The sequence below is a fragment of the Camarhynchus parvulus genome, chromosome 27 (assembly GCF_901933205.1).
Source record: "Camarhynchus parvulus chromosome 27, STF_HiC, whole genome shotgun sequence".
NCBI classification, from domain to species: Eukaryota; Metazoa; Chordata; class Aves; order Passeriformes; family Thraupidae; genus Camarhynchus; species Camarhynchus parvulus.
The window spans coordinates 4,568,898-4,584,176 of record NC_044597.1 but is presented as its reverse complement, the minus strand read 5'-3'; the positions used below and the strand labels follow the sequence as shown (position 1 = coordinate 4,584,176).

The 15,279-nt window shown below is 66.4% G+C and overlaps 1 protein-coding gene across 1 annotated transcript; it reads right to left on the bottom strand.

Annotated features, from left to right (window-relative positions):
* Positions 1 to 398: 398 nt before the first annotated feature.
* On the bottom strand, positions 399 to 13,559 carry HDAC5 (histone deacetylase 5). Its single transcript, XM_030966040.1, has 25 exons — positions 13,395 to 13,559; positions 12,573 to 12,705; positions 12,370 to 12,484; positions 12,143 to 12,270; positions 11,929 to 12,060; positions 10,738 to 10,844; positions 10,231 to 10,359; positions 9,596 to 9,827; positions 8,827 to 8,857; positions 8,515 to 8,680; positions 8,041 to 8,316; positions 7,660 to 7,810; positions 6,721 to 6,854; positions 6,523 to 6,643; positions 5,704 to 5,753; positions 5,526 to 5,633; positions 4,803 to 4,858; positions 4,629 to 4,716; positions 4,432 to 4,551; positions 4,254 to 4,351; positions 3,260 to 3,378; positions 3,047 to 3,180; positions 2,148 to 2,232; positions 1,424 to 1,577; positions 399 to 585 (listed from the first exon to the last, which is right to left on the bottom strand). Exons 1-25 carry the CDS (start codon positions 13,557 to 13,559, stop codon positions 546 to 548), a joined length of 3,072 nt encoding a protein of 1,023 aa, XP_030821900.1. The 3' UTR covers positions 399 to 545.
* Between the last annotated feature and the right edge of the window lie 1,720 nt (positions 13,560 to 15,279).

Genomic DNA, 15,279 nt, shown 5'->3' with positions numbered 1-15,279 from the left:
TTCCCATCGCCTCCCCCGGGGGCGGGGGACGGATCCGGAGCCAGGGAGGGAACGAGGAGGAGGAGACACAAAAATGGGGAAAATAAGGAAAAAACCCTAAAAAAAATCTCGAGGAGCCCCGGGGGGGGTCCGGGCAGCGCCGGGGGGACCCGATGGACACAGGGGACACGGGGGACACGGGGGACACGGGGGGACACGGGGGGACAGGGGGTGCTGGTGGAACTGCTGCTGCACAAGAGACACGACCGCAAACACCGCGGGGAGCCGGGGGCACAGGACGGGCAGGGGGATTTTTTTTTTTTTGTGTTTTTTCTCCTCTTTTTAATAGAAAAAGAAAATATTTTCCTCTTTTTTTTCTGGTTTTCCTTTCGATTTCTGCCTTTTTTTTTTTTTTTTTTTTTTTTTTTAGTGTTTTTTTTGTGTGTGTTTTGGATTTTTTTTTGTTTTGTTTCGTTTTCCTTTTACTGTGATTTTTTTTCTTTGTGTGTTTTTCTTCTTTTCTTCTTTTCCAGGTGTTCCTTGGTTTGCTGGATGATCCGGGTGGGTCAGAGCGTGGGCTCGGCCTCCATGGGCTCCTCTGCTGGCCTGGGCAGGGGAGGGACACGTGTGTGTCACCTGCCATGGGGACACGTGTCCCTGCCAGTGTCACACCCAGCTCCATTCATGTCCCCTATGTCCCCCTTGTCCCTCCATGTCCCCCAGGGTCACACCCTCCCTATGCTCCTTGTGTCCCCCATGTTCCCCCCAGTGTCACACCCGGCTCCATTCACTTCCCACCGTGTCCCCCACTGTCACACCCCGTGTCCCCCATTGTCACACACCCCCCCATGTCCCCCAGTGTCACACACCCCCCCATGTCCCCCAGTGTCACACACCCCGTGTCCCCCCGTGTCCCCCATTGTCACAACCCCCCCATGTCCCCCAGTGTCACACACCCCCCCATGTCCCCCAGTGTCACACACCCCGTGTCCCCCCGTGTCCCCCAGTGTCACAACCCCCCATGTCCCCCATTGTCACACACCCCCCATGTCCCCCATTGTCACACACCCTCCATGTCCCCCATTGTCACACCCGCCCATGTCCCCCCATGTCCCCCATTGTCACACCCGCCACGTCCACCAGTGTCACACACCCCATGTCCCCTGTGTCCCCCATTGTCACACACCCCCTGTGTCCCCCGTGTCCCTCATTGTCACACCCCCCCATGTCCCCCATGTCCCCCATTGTCACACACCCCATGTCCCCCATGGTCACACACCCCCCCGTGTCCCCCCCATGTCACACCTGGCTCCATTCACCCTGCCCTGTGTCCCCCCATGTCCCTCACTGTCACACCCCCCACGTCCCCCGTGTCCCCCGTTGTCACAACCCCCGTGTCCCCCATTGTCACACCCCCAGTTCCCCCCGTGTCCCCGGGCCGTACCTGGCCTGTGGCTCTGTCCTGCCGTGCTCAGCCCCCACGGACAGCAGGGCCATGGCTGTCACCGTCTCGGCCTCCTCGGTGTCCCCGCGCTGCGCCTCCAGCAGGGACCGGCCCACGGCGGCGGCGAAGCGCCGGACAGAGCCCCAGTGCCGGCCTGGGGACAGGGACAGGACAGGGACCCCTGTGACCTCCTGTGACAGAGCCCCAGTGCTGGCCTGGGGACAGGGACAGGGACCCCTGTGACAGAGCCCAGTGCTGGCCTGGGGACAGGGACAGGGACCCCTGTGACAGAGCCCCAGTGCCGGCCTGGGGACAGGGACAGGGTGACCCCCTGTGACAGAGCCCCAGTGCCGGCCTGGGGACAGGGACAGGGACAGGGACCCCTGTGACAGAGCCCCAGTGCCGGCCTGGGGACAGGGACAGGGACAGGGACCCCTGTGACAGAGCCCCAGTGCCGGCCTGGGGACAGGGGACAGGGACAGGGACCCCTGTGACCTCCTGTGACAGAGCCCCAGTGCCGGCCTGGGGACAGGGACAGGGACCCCTGTGACAGAGCCCCAGTGCCGGCCTGGGGACAGGGACAGGGACAGGGCTGGCACCGAGCGGGCAGTGACCCCCCGTGGCAGAGCTGGCCCCAGGGACCACTCAGGGACCCCCCGTGTCCCACTTGTGACAGATCCGGCCCCAGGGACCCCTTGGGGACCTCCCGTGTCCCCGTCCTCACTCTGGATCTCGATGACTTTCTCCAGCGTGGCCACCGCGTTCACGTTGGGCTTCTGCTGCAGCAGGGCCGGGTCCAGGGGCTCCAGCTGGGGGGGACACCCCGTCAGACCCCCAAAAGTGCCACCAGCACTTCCCAAACTGCCACCAGAACACCCACACTGCCACCAGCACCCCAAAACTGCCACCAGCACCCCCAGACTTCCACCAGCACCCCAAAACTGCCACCAGCATTCCCAGACAACCACCAGCACCCCCAAAAGTGCCACCAGAACACCCAAAATGCCACCAGCACCCCAAAACTGCCACCAGCATCCCCAAAATGCCACCAGCATCCCCAAACTGCCACCAGCCCCCCAAAATGCCAACAGAACACCCAAAAGTGCCACCAGCACCCCCCCAAAATACCACCAGCACCCCCAGACTGCCACCAGCCCCCCAAAATGCCAACAGAACACCCAAAAGTGCCACCAGCACCCCCCCAAAATACCACCAGCACCCCCAAATGCCACCAGCACCGCCAGACTGCCACCAGAACACCCACACTGCCACCAGCAACCCCAAAAGTGCCACCAGCATCCCCAGACTACCACCAGCATCCCAAACTGCCACCAGCAACCCCAAACTGCCACCAGCACCCCAAAATGCCACCAGAACACCCAAAATGCCACCAGCACCCCCACACTGCCACCAGCACCCCCAAACCGCCACCAGCACCCCCAAATGCCACCAGCATCCCCCCAAAATGCCACCAGAACACCCACACTGCCACCAGCACCCCCAGACTGCCACAGCAGGGATGAGACCGGAGCCCCTCACCAACCAACGAGGGGAAACTGAGGCACAACACGGGCTGTGCGCCCCAGCACGGCCCCGGGGTGACCGCGGGGGTGTCCCCTGTACCTCGAGGCCCAGCAGGGCGGTGACACAGGCCTCGGAGGCGTCGCAGATGGCCGTCAGGTCGTGTCCCCCCTCCAGCGCCAGCACCACCCGGCCCCCCGCCAGCATCATCAGCTGCTTGGTCAGGTGCCCAAAACCTGGGGAGGGAGGGGGCACCGGGTGAGGGGTGGCAGGGCCGGGGTCCCATCCCAGGGGTGCCCCCAGAGCCCCACTCACACTTGGCGGTGACGGAGTAGCCACCCAGAGGGGACAGGTGGCCCTCGACGGCGTCGAAGCCGGCGGAGACCAGCACCAGCTCCGGGGAGAACTCCTTGGCGATGGGCATCACCACCGTCCTGGGGGGGGGCAGCGGCGGCTCGGGACCCCCCCAGCGCTGGGGGAGCCCCCCAGGAGGGCAGGGACACCCCCCAGGACTTGGGAATCTTCCCAGAGCACAGGGACACCCCCCAGGACTTGCGGAGCCCCCAGAGCACAGGGCACAGGGACACCCCCCAGGACTTGCGGAGCCCCCCAGAGCACAGGGACACAGGGACACCCCCAGGACTTGGGGAGCCCCCAGGAGGGCAGGGACACCCCAAGGTGTGCAGGGACCCCCCTGAGGTGTTCATGGAGCCCCCGAGGTATGCATGGACTCCCCCAATTTGTGCAGGGACCCTCCCAGGATCCAGAGGACCCCCTGATGCAGGGACCCCCCCACACTGCAGAGAAAGCCTTCCCCCAGGACACAGGGACCCCTCCCATAGAACAGACCCACCCCAAGGGCTCAGGAACCCCCAAGGGGCTCAGGAACCTCCCCAGGGATGCTCAGGAACCCCCCAGGGCTCAGGAACCCCCCAAGGGCTCAGGAACCCCCCAAGGGCTCAGGAACCCCCCAAGGGCTCAGGAACCCCCCCAGGAATTCAGGAACCTCCCCAGGGACTCAGGAACCCCCCAAGGGCTCAGGAACCCCCCAGGGACTCAGGAACCCCCAGGGCTCAGGAACCCCCCAAGGGCTCAGGAACCCCCAGAGGGCTCAGGAACCCCCCAAGGGCTCAGGAACCCCCCAAGGGCTCAGGAACCCCCCAGGGACTCAGGAACCCCCCAGGGGCTCAGGAACCCCCCAAGGGCTCAGGAACCTCCCGAGGGCTCAGGAACCCCCCCAGGACAGTGGAACCCCTCGAGGCAGAGCTCCCCCACAGCCACGGAGCCCCCCCAGGTGCAGCCCCCCCACCTGAAGGCCGTCAGGTACTCCACGTCCCCGATCGGGGGGTCCACGCCGCCCGTCCAGGCGATGTTGATGTTGTAGCCCACGCCCGGCCCGCTGCCCACCTGGGCACAGCCACGGGTGACCCCCCCGTGCCTCGGGGGGGGCACGGAGGGACCCCCACCCCCCAGAGTGCCCCCGGTACCTCCTCGGGGGCCCCGCTGCCCGGGAAGAAGTTGCCGTCGTCGTAGCGGTGCAGGGAGATGTAGAGCACGTGCGGGTCGCTGTAGAAGGCCTGCTGGGTCCCATTGCCGTGGTGGATGTCCTGGGGGGGCAGCCGCGGGTCAGGGACCCCCCCACAGCCGCCCCGAGGCCTGCGGGGTCCCCCCTGTCCCCCCTTACCCAGTCCACGATGAGGATCCGGCCCACGCTGAGCCGCTGCTGCAGCAGCTTGGCCGAGATGGCCACCGAGTTGAAGAAGCAAAAGCCCCTGGGGACAAGGGACATCAGTGCAGGGGTGGCACTGGGCAGGGGGGTGGCACTGGGTGAGGGTCCCAGCCCTGTCCCTGTACTCACATGGCCGTGGACTCCTCGGCGTGGTGGCCTGGGGGGCGGATGACAGCGAAGCCATTCTGGGGGACAGAGAGGGACAAGGGTGGGACACAGAGGGACATGTGTGTGACACAGAGACACGTGTGGCACTGGGGCACGACTGGGACAGAGGGACATAGGTGGGACACAGAGGGACATGTGTGTGTGACACAGAGACACAGGTAGCACTGGGGCACGACTGGGACAGAGGGACATGTGTGTGACACAGAGACACGTGTGGCACTGGGGCACAACTGGGACAGAGGGACACAGGTGAGACACACAGGGATGTGTGTGACACAGGGACACGTGGCACTGGGGCACGACCGGGACAGAGGGACATGGACAGGACAGGGAGGGACATGGATGGGACACAGAGGGACATGTGTGTGACACAGAGACATGTGGCATTGGGGCAGAACTGAGACAGAGGGACACGGGTGGGACACAGAGGGACATGTGTGTCACACAGAGACGTGTGGCACTGGGGCACAATTGGGACAGAAGGACAGGGGTGGGACACAGAGACACATGTGGCATTGGGGCACGACTGGGACAGAGGGACACTCACAGGACAGGGAGGGACATGGATGGGACACAGAGGGACATGTGGCATTGGGGCGCAACTGGGGCACAGGGACACTCACAGGACAGATAGGGAGACGTGCAGGGTGGCAGGGTGGCAGGGTGACAGTGCCACGCGCTCACCTTGACCTCCCCTGCGGCCACCTTGAAGGCCAGCTCGAGCAGGCAGCCCACGGCCGTGCGCACCGCGCTGGACGAGTGCAGCTCGTTCCACACCGTGTCACTGTCCACCTGCGGGGACACCGGGGCTCAGCGGGGCACGGCCACCCCGGGGACACCGCCAGCCCTGCCCCAGACTCACCCCGATGCCCCCGCACGGCAGCACCGCGTACGTCTTCGGAGTGATGGGACCTGCGGGGGCAAGGGGCGATGGGGACAAGGGGACACAGGGGTCCCGTGGGGTAATGGGGACCTCTGAGCACCCCAAGGGATTGGGAACGCCAGGGGATGGGGGATCCCATGGGACAAGGGCACCCCAAGGGATTGGGAACGCCAGGGGATGGGGGATCCCATGGGAAAAGGGCACCCCAAGGGATTTGGAACACCAAGGGACAAGGAGCCTGTGGGATGGGGGAACCCCAGGCACCCCAAAGGATTGGGAATCCCAGGGGACAGGGGGATCCCATGGGAAAAGGGCACCCTTGGGTACAGCAAAGGATCAGGAATCCCAGGGGACAGGGGGATCCCATGGGAAAAGGGCACCCTTGGGTACAGCAAGGGATTGGGAATCCCAGGGGACAGGGGGATGCCATGGGAAAAGGGCAGCCTTGGGCACCCCAAGGCATTGGGAACACCAGGGGACAAGGAGCCCATGGGATGGGAGAACCCCAGGCACATCAAGGGATGGGGAAACCCCAAGGGACAAGGGACAGAGGGATCCCATGGGACAGGAGGAACCCAAGGCGCCCCAAGGGATGGGGGAACCCCAGAGGACAGGGGGATCCCATGGGACCCCTGAACACCCCAAGGACTGGAACCCCCCACGGGACACGGACTCTCCTGGATGCCCCAGGGCATGGGGACCCACAGGGAACAGAGGGATCACAAGGAACAGGGCACCAAGGTGACCCCAGCTCCAGAGAGGGGGGGTCCCAAGCATCAGGGGCCCCCCAGCACCCACCCAGCAGCTTTTTGCTGTCCAGTTTCTGGCGGTTCAGGGGGCTGGTGCCGTAGAGCAGCGCGTGGTGCTCCGAGTGCACCGTCTGGATCTCCTCCAGCGTCGCCTTCCTGCCCCGGATCCGCTGCCAAGGGGCACAGGCTGAGCCCCCAGGCTCCCCACGCCATCCTGACCCCCCAGGACACGGGGACCCCCCCTCACCTCACACTTGCCCAGCAGCCCCGTCTCCTGCAGCCGGGACCAGATGCTCTGGATGCGGCCGGCGTGCTCGGGGTGGATGGTGGTGTTCCCGCAGGTGCACTGGTGCTTCAGCATGAACGTGTCGTACACCACACCTGGCACGGCACAGCTGGCACAGCTGGCACCCCGGCACACCCCCAGGGGATCCCTGGGCACCCCGAGGTGTGGGGAACGCCGGGAGACAAAGGGAATCCACGGGATGGGGGATACCAGGCACGGCCAGGTATTGGGAATGCAGGGGACAGAGGGATCCTGTGGCACTGAGGGACCCCAGGGGACAGAGGGATCCTGTGGCACTGAGGGACCCCAGGGGACAGAGGGATCCTGTGGCACTGAGGAACCCCAGGACATTCCAAAGTATTGGGAACCCCAAGGGACAGAGGGATCCTGTGGGGTAGGGGAACCCCAGGACATTCCAAAATATTGGGCATCCAGGGGACAGAGAGATCCTATGGAGACCTCAGAACATTCCAAAGTATTGGGAACCCCCAGGGGACAGAGGGACCCCTCACTCAGAGGGACACTGATCCTGTGGCATGGAGGGACCCCAGGACATTCCAAAATATTGGGAATTCAAGGGACAGAGGGATCCTATGGTGTATGGGGACACCAGAACATTCCAAAGTATTGGGAACCCCAGGGGATAGAGGGATCCTATGGATTAGGGGGACCCCAGGGACAGAGGGATCCTATGGTGTATGGGGACCCCAGAACATTCCAAAGCATTGGGAACCCCAGGGAAGAAGGGAATCCTACAGGAGAGGAACATCCACAGCCCCACCACAGAATGTGACCCTAAGGGGGGGGACACAGCCATCCCTGGCCCTTCCCACGGGACAGGAGCCCCCCAAATCCCAGCACCCCAGAGCACAGGGACCCCCCCATCCCTCAGTACCGTACCTGTGGTGAAGAGGTGCTTGGGGGGCCCCTCGGGCTGGGGGGGTTTGACGCTGGCTGGGGACGATTGCGTGCGGGCGAGGGCGGCGTGGGGCAGAGCCAGGACCCCCAGGGGGGGCGCGGGGAAGAGCTGCAGCGGCGCCTCGGGGTACACCTGGGGAGGGGAGGGGGCGGCTGAGTCACCGGGGGGTCACGGCGCGGGGGCGGCGGGGACAGGGGACAGAGGGGGATGAGTCACCGACCCTTGCGAGTCATCGCTGCGGCAGCGTCCCCAAAACGGGGGAGGGGACACACGACATGGCTGGGGGAGGGCAGGGGGTGCTGGAGCTGGAGTTTGGGGCGATTCAGGGAACTGGGGGGTTTGGGTGCCCCCCAAAGTCTCACCTGCTTGTAGGTGACCCCCAGCTCAGTGACGTCGGGGTCCCCAGGGGGCTCGGCCTCGTCCCCGCTGTCACCCGGCTCCTGGCAGCCCTCGGGGTCCTGGGGCTGCTCCGGGGGCTCCCCGGCCTCCGGGGACACCAGGGCGATGGGGGGGCCGAGGGGGGGGCCGGGGGGGCCTCTCCCCCCCGGGGGGGGCGACTGCTGCTCCGTCAGCTCCTCCTCCGTCTCCTCGGGGTGGGTGGGGGGCTGCCGTGCCAGCTCCCCCCCCTTGGGGAGCAGCTGGGGGGCACGGGGGTTAAGTGAGGGTCACCCGTGCCCTGCATCCATCCCACACCCCAGCCACCCCACACACCTTTGTCCAGCCCTTCCCCAGTTTCCCACCGCGTGCCTCAGTTTCCCCCGCTCGCACTGCTCCCCCTGCTCTATTTCGGGGTCAGCGGTGCCCCACACGCCCCCCCCAGTGCCCCCCATGCCCACCTTGGCCAGCTGGAGCTGCTGCTTGTCCAGGAAGTGCTGCTGGAGGGGCCCGTGGGGCAGCGCCTGGGGGCTCTGCGGCAGCGGCGAGGACTGCGTGCGGCTCAGGGGCCGGTGCCGCGGCAGCTTGCTGCCCCCGGGGCCGCGCGGAGCCCCGGCGCCCGCCGCCACCAGCGGGGACTGCCGCAGCAGGCACTGCGGGACAGGGGACTTGTCAGAGCCACCCCGAGCCCCCAGCGGGGACTGCCCGTGCAGGGGCACTGCGGGGACAGGGGACACTGTCAGAGCCACCCCGAGCCACCCCGGAGCTCCCCTGCCACCAGCGGGGACTGCCCGTGCAGGGGCACTGCGGGGACAGGGGACATTGCCAGAGCCACCCCGAGCCCCCCCAGCCGGGACTGCCCGTGCAGGGGCACTGCGGGGACAGGGGACACTGTCAGAGCCACCCCGAGCCCCCCCAGCCGGGACTGCCCGTGCAGGGGCACTGCGGGGACAGGGGACATTGTCAGAGCCACCCCGAGCCCCCCCAGCCGGGACTGCCCGTGCAGGGGCACTGCGGGGACAGGGGACATTGCCAGAGCCACCCCGAGCCCCCCCAGCCGGGACTGCCCGTGCAGGGGCACTGCGGGGACAGGGGACACTGTCAGAGCCACCCCGAGCCCCCCCAGCCGGGACTGCCCGTGCAGGGGCACTGCGGGGACAGGGGACATTGTCAGAGCCACCCCGAGCCCCACAGAGCCCCCCAGTGGGGACTGCCCGTGCAGGGACACGGGGACACCGGCTCAGAGCCACCCTGGAGGCGCTGGGGAAATGTGGGACAGACTGGGGGGACTGGGAAAGGGGGAAGGAAAAGGGGGGGTGAACTGGGCAGGACTGAGGGGAAAATGGGGGCTAAACTGAGGGCAAACTGGGAAGGACTGGGGGGACACTGCAGGGGGATAAGGGGGACACTGAGGGAGGAGCAGGAGGACACTGAAGGGGGGATTATGGGGACATTGAGGGGGGATCAGGGGGACACTGAGGGGACACTGAGAGTGGATCAGGGGGACACGGAGGGGACACGGAGCAGGCACTTGGGGCTCACCAGCAATGAGGGTGCTCTGCTGCCGCGCCTGCTCCAGCAGCAGCACGTGCTGCAGCAGGGACGGGGAGCCGGCCGGGGCGTCGCCGTCCAGGGCCACCCCCAGCAGGCAGCCCGGGATCGAGGACGTGCTCAGGAACTTGCCGGTGAGGGCGGCCCCGGGGCGCAGCGGGGACACCCCCGGGGGCACCCCCGGCCGCTCGCCCTCCGCCTGCGGCGACAGCTTGGGGGACACCTGCGGGGACAGCGGTGACACTGGGGGTACCCGCGTCACCCCAGGGCTGCCAGGTCCCTGTGCCACCCCTGTGCCACCTTTGTGGGTCCCCACATTCCTGCTGTAGGGTGCCAACCACCCATACCACCCCCACTGTGTTCCCATATCCCGTGCCACCCGCCACAGTGTCCCCATGTCCCAGGGCCCCCCTTGTGTCCCCTGTCCCCCCCGTGGGGTCCCCATATTCCCCCTGTGAGCGCCAGGTCCCCGGCCCACCCCGTGGCGCCCAAGTTCCCAGCCCCCCAGCCAAGCCCCAGTGCCACCCAGCCCAGGGTCCCAGTGCCACCCAGCCCGAGGTCCCAGTGCCACCCAGCCCAGGGTCCCCAGTGCCACCCAGCCCGGGGTCCCCAGTGCCCCCACTCACAGGGAGGTGGGCGCTGGTGACAGTGACAGTGGCCTGCAGCCCCAGGGACAGGTTGGGCAGCGATGGGGACGTGTAGAGGCTCAGCTGGGCCCCGTCCAGGGCCAGGGCGCGGGGCTGGGGCAGGAGCTGCTGTGGCACCACACGGCAAACGTGGCATCAACACCCGAGGGGGACACCACAGGGGACAGACAGGCCACCAACATGTGTGGGGAACGACAGGACAGCACATCAACATGTGGGGACAGGACAGGACAGACAGGCCACCAACATGTGTGGGGAGAGGACACCAAAAGTGACAGGACATCAACATGTGGGGACAGGACAGGACAGTGGAACACGCCACCAACATGTGTGGGGACAGGCCACCAGCATGGTGGGGACACACCACCACTGACACATGTAGAGACACGACATGCCACCAACACGGGTGGGGACAGGACAGCACTGACATGCACCCAGCCCCCCGGCCACCCGTGTGTCCCCGTCCCTGTCCCCATGGGGCCGTACCTCGCTGTGGATGTTGGGGACAGAGGCAGCCAGGCCATTGTGGGCACCGTGGGAGCTGTTGGGGGAGCTGGGCCCCGACCCGGGGGCGCTGCTGCAGACCGATGACACTGCGGGGGACACAGGTGTCACACGGGCATGGGGACAGTGCTCTGTGTCACATATAGACACTGTGGGGGACACAGGTGTCACACGGGCATGGGGACACTGCTCTGTGTCACATGGGCATGGGGACACGTGGCGCGGGCATGGGACAGTGCTGTGTCACATATAACACTGCAGGGGACACGGGTGTCATGTCAGCACTGCCCTGTGTCACATATAGACACTGTGGGGGACACGGGTGTCACACGGGCATGGGGACACTGCCCTGTGTCACATATAGACACTGTGGGGGACACGGGTGTCACACGGGCATGGGGACAGTGCTCTGTGTCACATATAGACACTGTGGGGGACATGGGTGTCACACGGGTATGGGGACACTGCCCCGTGTCACACAGACACTGCAGGGGACACGGGTGTCACACGGGCATGGGGACAGTGCTCTGTGTCAATTGGGCAAGGGGAGCACAGGTGTGTCACACAGACACTGCGGGGGATATGGGTGTGTCACACGGGTATGGGGACACTGCTGTGTGTCACACGGACACTGTCCTGTGTCACACAGACACTGTGGGACATGGGTGTGTCACATGGGCATGGGGACACTCCTCCATGTCACACAGGCATGGGGACACTACCCTGTGTCACACAGACATGGGGACACTGCTCTGTCACATGGTGTGTCACACACAGACACTGCGGGACACGCGGTGTCACACGGGCACGAGGACACTGCCCTCTGTCACACGGGCATGGGGACACTGCCCTGCGTCACACAGACGCTGCAGGACACACTTGTGTCACACGGGCACAGGGACTGCTCTGTGTCACACAGACACTGCCCCATGTCACACTACACTGCAGGACACGCGTGTGTCACACGGGCACAGGGACACTGCTCTGTGTCACACGGGCATGAGGACACTGCCCCGTGTCACACGGTGTGTCACACCCTGACACCCCACATGTGTCACATGTGTCACCCCAGCCGCGGGAGGCCAGGGGGGCTCTGGGGAAGCACTGGGTGAGCGAGCCCAGCCCGTGTCCCCGCGGTGTCCCCATTGTCCCCGCGGTGTCCCCAGCACGCACCGGTGATCTCCACGTGGCGCTTGCGGAAGGCGCTGAGCACGGAGCCGTCGCGGCGCCGCAGGAGGGGGCTGCTCCTCCGCTCCGCCACCTTCTGCTTCAGCCGCGAGCGCACCTTCAGGTTGGGCTCGGACGCTGGGGACACAAACGTGTCACCACCACCGGCATTGTCACCGTCACCCCCTGCGGGCGTGGCACGCCCCCCGCCATCACCCACCGGTTTTGCGGAGCGGGAAATCGTCCCGGCCGTCGTAGGTGCCGAGGAGGGGGAGCTTGTAGGACGGGGGGGTCCCCGGGCTGCCGGTCTGGGGGGGGGAACTCTGGTCCAACGAGGTGTGGTGAGCCCTGGAGAGGGGGGGGGAAGGTGGCAGAGACCCCGCTGGGACACCCGGGTCACCCCCAGAGTGCCTTAGGGGGGGTCCTGGGGGGCTCGGGGGCACCTACCAACATTTGGGGTGCTGGGGGAGGGAATGGTTGGGGGGGCCGGGGCCCGGCTCCTTCGTCTTGCTGAGCAGGAATTCCTGGAGCTTCAGCTTCACCTCCGTGCTGGCGATGGCGCCTGGGGGCAGGGGGGGGTCAGGGGGGCAGCACAGCCCCCCCTCCAGCCCCGCTGCACCCCCACAGCCCAGCCCGGCCCCCCCACTCACTGTCACGGCCCCGCTCCTTGGGCCGCAGGCTCTGCAGCTGCTCCAGGCGCTGCTGCTCCAGCTCCTGCCGCTCCCGCTGCCGCTGCTGCTCCAGCTCCTGCTGCCGCCGGGCTGCCAGGGCCTCCTGCTGCTGCTGTGGGGAGGGGGCAGCGCCGCCGTGGGACCCCGGACACGGCCCCGGGCCCATCCTCACCCCCGGCCCCAAGGGGGGAGCTGAAACCCCCCAGTGTCCCCCCAAGAGCTCCATCCCTTCAATGGCTCCCTCACCCTCCATCAGTGACACCCCACGGCTCCATCACTCCCTGTATCCCCCCAATGGCTCCATCAACCCCAATATCCCACCCCACGGCTCCATCACCCCCATATTCCTCCCCCAGTGGCTCCATCCTCCCCAGTACACCCCCAAAAGCCCCATCTCCCCCCCAAACTGGTGACACCCCACATCTCCACCATCCCCAGTATCCCATTCCACAGTTCCATCCCCCCCCAGACTGGTGACACCCCAAATCTCCATCATCCCCAATACCCCTCCAAAAGGCCCATCTCCCCCCCAAATTGGTGATACCCCATCTCTATCATCCCCAGTATCCCTCCCCCAGTTCCACCCCCCCACAATGGGTGACACCCCACAACTCCATCATCCCTGGTACCCCTCCAAAAGCCCCATCCCCCCAGACTAGTGACACCCCAAATCTCCATCATCCCCAATACCCCTCCAAAAGGCACATCCCCCCAATGGGTGACACCCCCACAGCTCCATCCCCCCAGATCCCCCCCACCCCCCAATCCCCCCCCCAGCCCTGGCCATGCCCCCCCACCCACCTTGAGGTGCTTCTGGAGCTGCACCTGGTGCTGGCGGGTGAGGTGCTCGTGCTGCTTCTGGAACTCGGGCAGCAGAGTGGTTTGGGGTTCTGGGCTGTGCTGTGGGTTTCCAGGGGGGGTCACTGCAGCTTGGGGTGGGTGCAGCGCTGCTCCGCCCAGCCCCATCCCCGGATCGACCCCCACCTCAGGTCCCCCAAAAAAAAACGGGGCCCCCCCAATCCCCCCTCCACTCCTGCGGACACGCGGAGGGGGATGGGATGGGGACACGCCGGGAAGGATGGAGGGGCTGGGAGGGGTTCAAGGGGCCGGTTTGGGGTGCTCCGGGCATGCAGAGTGGTTTGGGGGTGTCCCGGGGGTGATGTTTGGGGGGTCAGGGGCGGTTTGGGGTGGGTATCAAGGAAACCCTCGGGGGTCTCCCCCAGCCCCACCCCCTGGATCGACCCCCACCTCACTTAACCCCCCAAAAACAAAACCGGGGTGGCCCCCCCACCCAATCCAAGCCCCTCCATCTGCAGCACACACCGAGCCCCCCACCCCAAATATCCCCCCAACACCCACCGGGGGGAGGGGGGGCCACACAGAGGGAGGGATGGGACACGCAGGATCGGGGGTGGGAGGGGGCGGCCCCACGCACACAGGAAGGCGGGGGCGGGCGGGGGGGGCACGCGGTGCATGTCAATGAGCCCCCCCAGCCCAGCCCCCTCCCCCGGGCACTGACGGGCACTGACGTCCCCACGCGGACCCACGGACGTCACCGGGCACGGAGGGGGGGGCACAGACCCCCCCCAAGGACAGCCAGAGCCCCCCCAGTACCACAGAGCCCCCCAGGAGAAGCAGCACCCCCATATCCCGAGCACCCCCAGTCCCATCCAGCCCCCCCAGGGGTTCGGCTCTCCCGGGGGTATTTGGGGGTACACTGGGGTACTCCTGCAGCCCCCCCCCCGGGGGTCCCCAAAAAGCCCCGAGGGGTGTTGGGGTGCAATGGGGGGGGGTCTCAGCAGCCAGTCCGTGCAGGGGGCAGCACTCGGGGGAGGGGGGGTAAAAACAGCCCCGAGGGGCCAATGGGGCACTTTGGGGTCAGTGGGGGCTTTGGGGTGGGGTCTCGTTTAACCCCTCGCTGCCCGGGACACCCCATGGGCACAGTGGGGGTGTCCCACGGAATGGGGACACGGGAGGGGCAGTGTCACCGGGTTGGAGCGGTGTCACTGGGTTTGGGGTGGTGTCACTGGGTCTGGAGCGGTGTCACCGGGTCTGGGGCGGTGTCACCGGGTCTGGAGCGGTGTCACCGGGTTTGGGGCAGTGTCACCGGGTTGTAGCGGTGTCACTGGGTTTGGGGTGGTGTCACTGGGTCTGGAGCGGTGTCACCGGGTTTGGGGCAGTGTCACTGTGTCTGGAGCGGTGTCACCGGGTCTGGAGCGGTGTCACCGGGTTTTGGGGCAGTGTCACCGGGTCTGGAGCGGTGTCACTGGGTTTGGGGTGGTGTCACCGGGTCTGGAGCGGTGTCACCGGGTTTGGGGCAGTGTCACTGGGTCTGGAGCGGTGTCACTGGGTCTGGAGCGGTGTCACCGGATTTTGGGGCAGTGTCACCGGGTCTGGGGCGGTGTCACCGGATTTTGGGGCGGTGTCACCGGGTCTGTAGCGGTGTCACTGGGTTTTGGGGCAGTGTCTCTGGGTCTGGAGCAGTGTCACCGGGTTTGGGGCAGTGTCACCGGGTCTGGAGCGGTGTCACCGGGTTTTGGGGCAGTGTCACCGGGTCTGGGGCGGTGTCACCGGGTTTTGGGGCAGTGTCACTGGGTCTGTGGCGGTGTCACCGGGTTTGGGGCAGTGTCACTGGGTCTGGGGCGGTGTCACCGGGTTTTGGGGCAGTGTCACCGGGTCTGGGGCG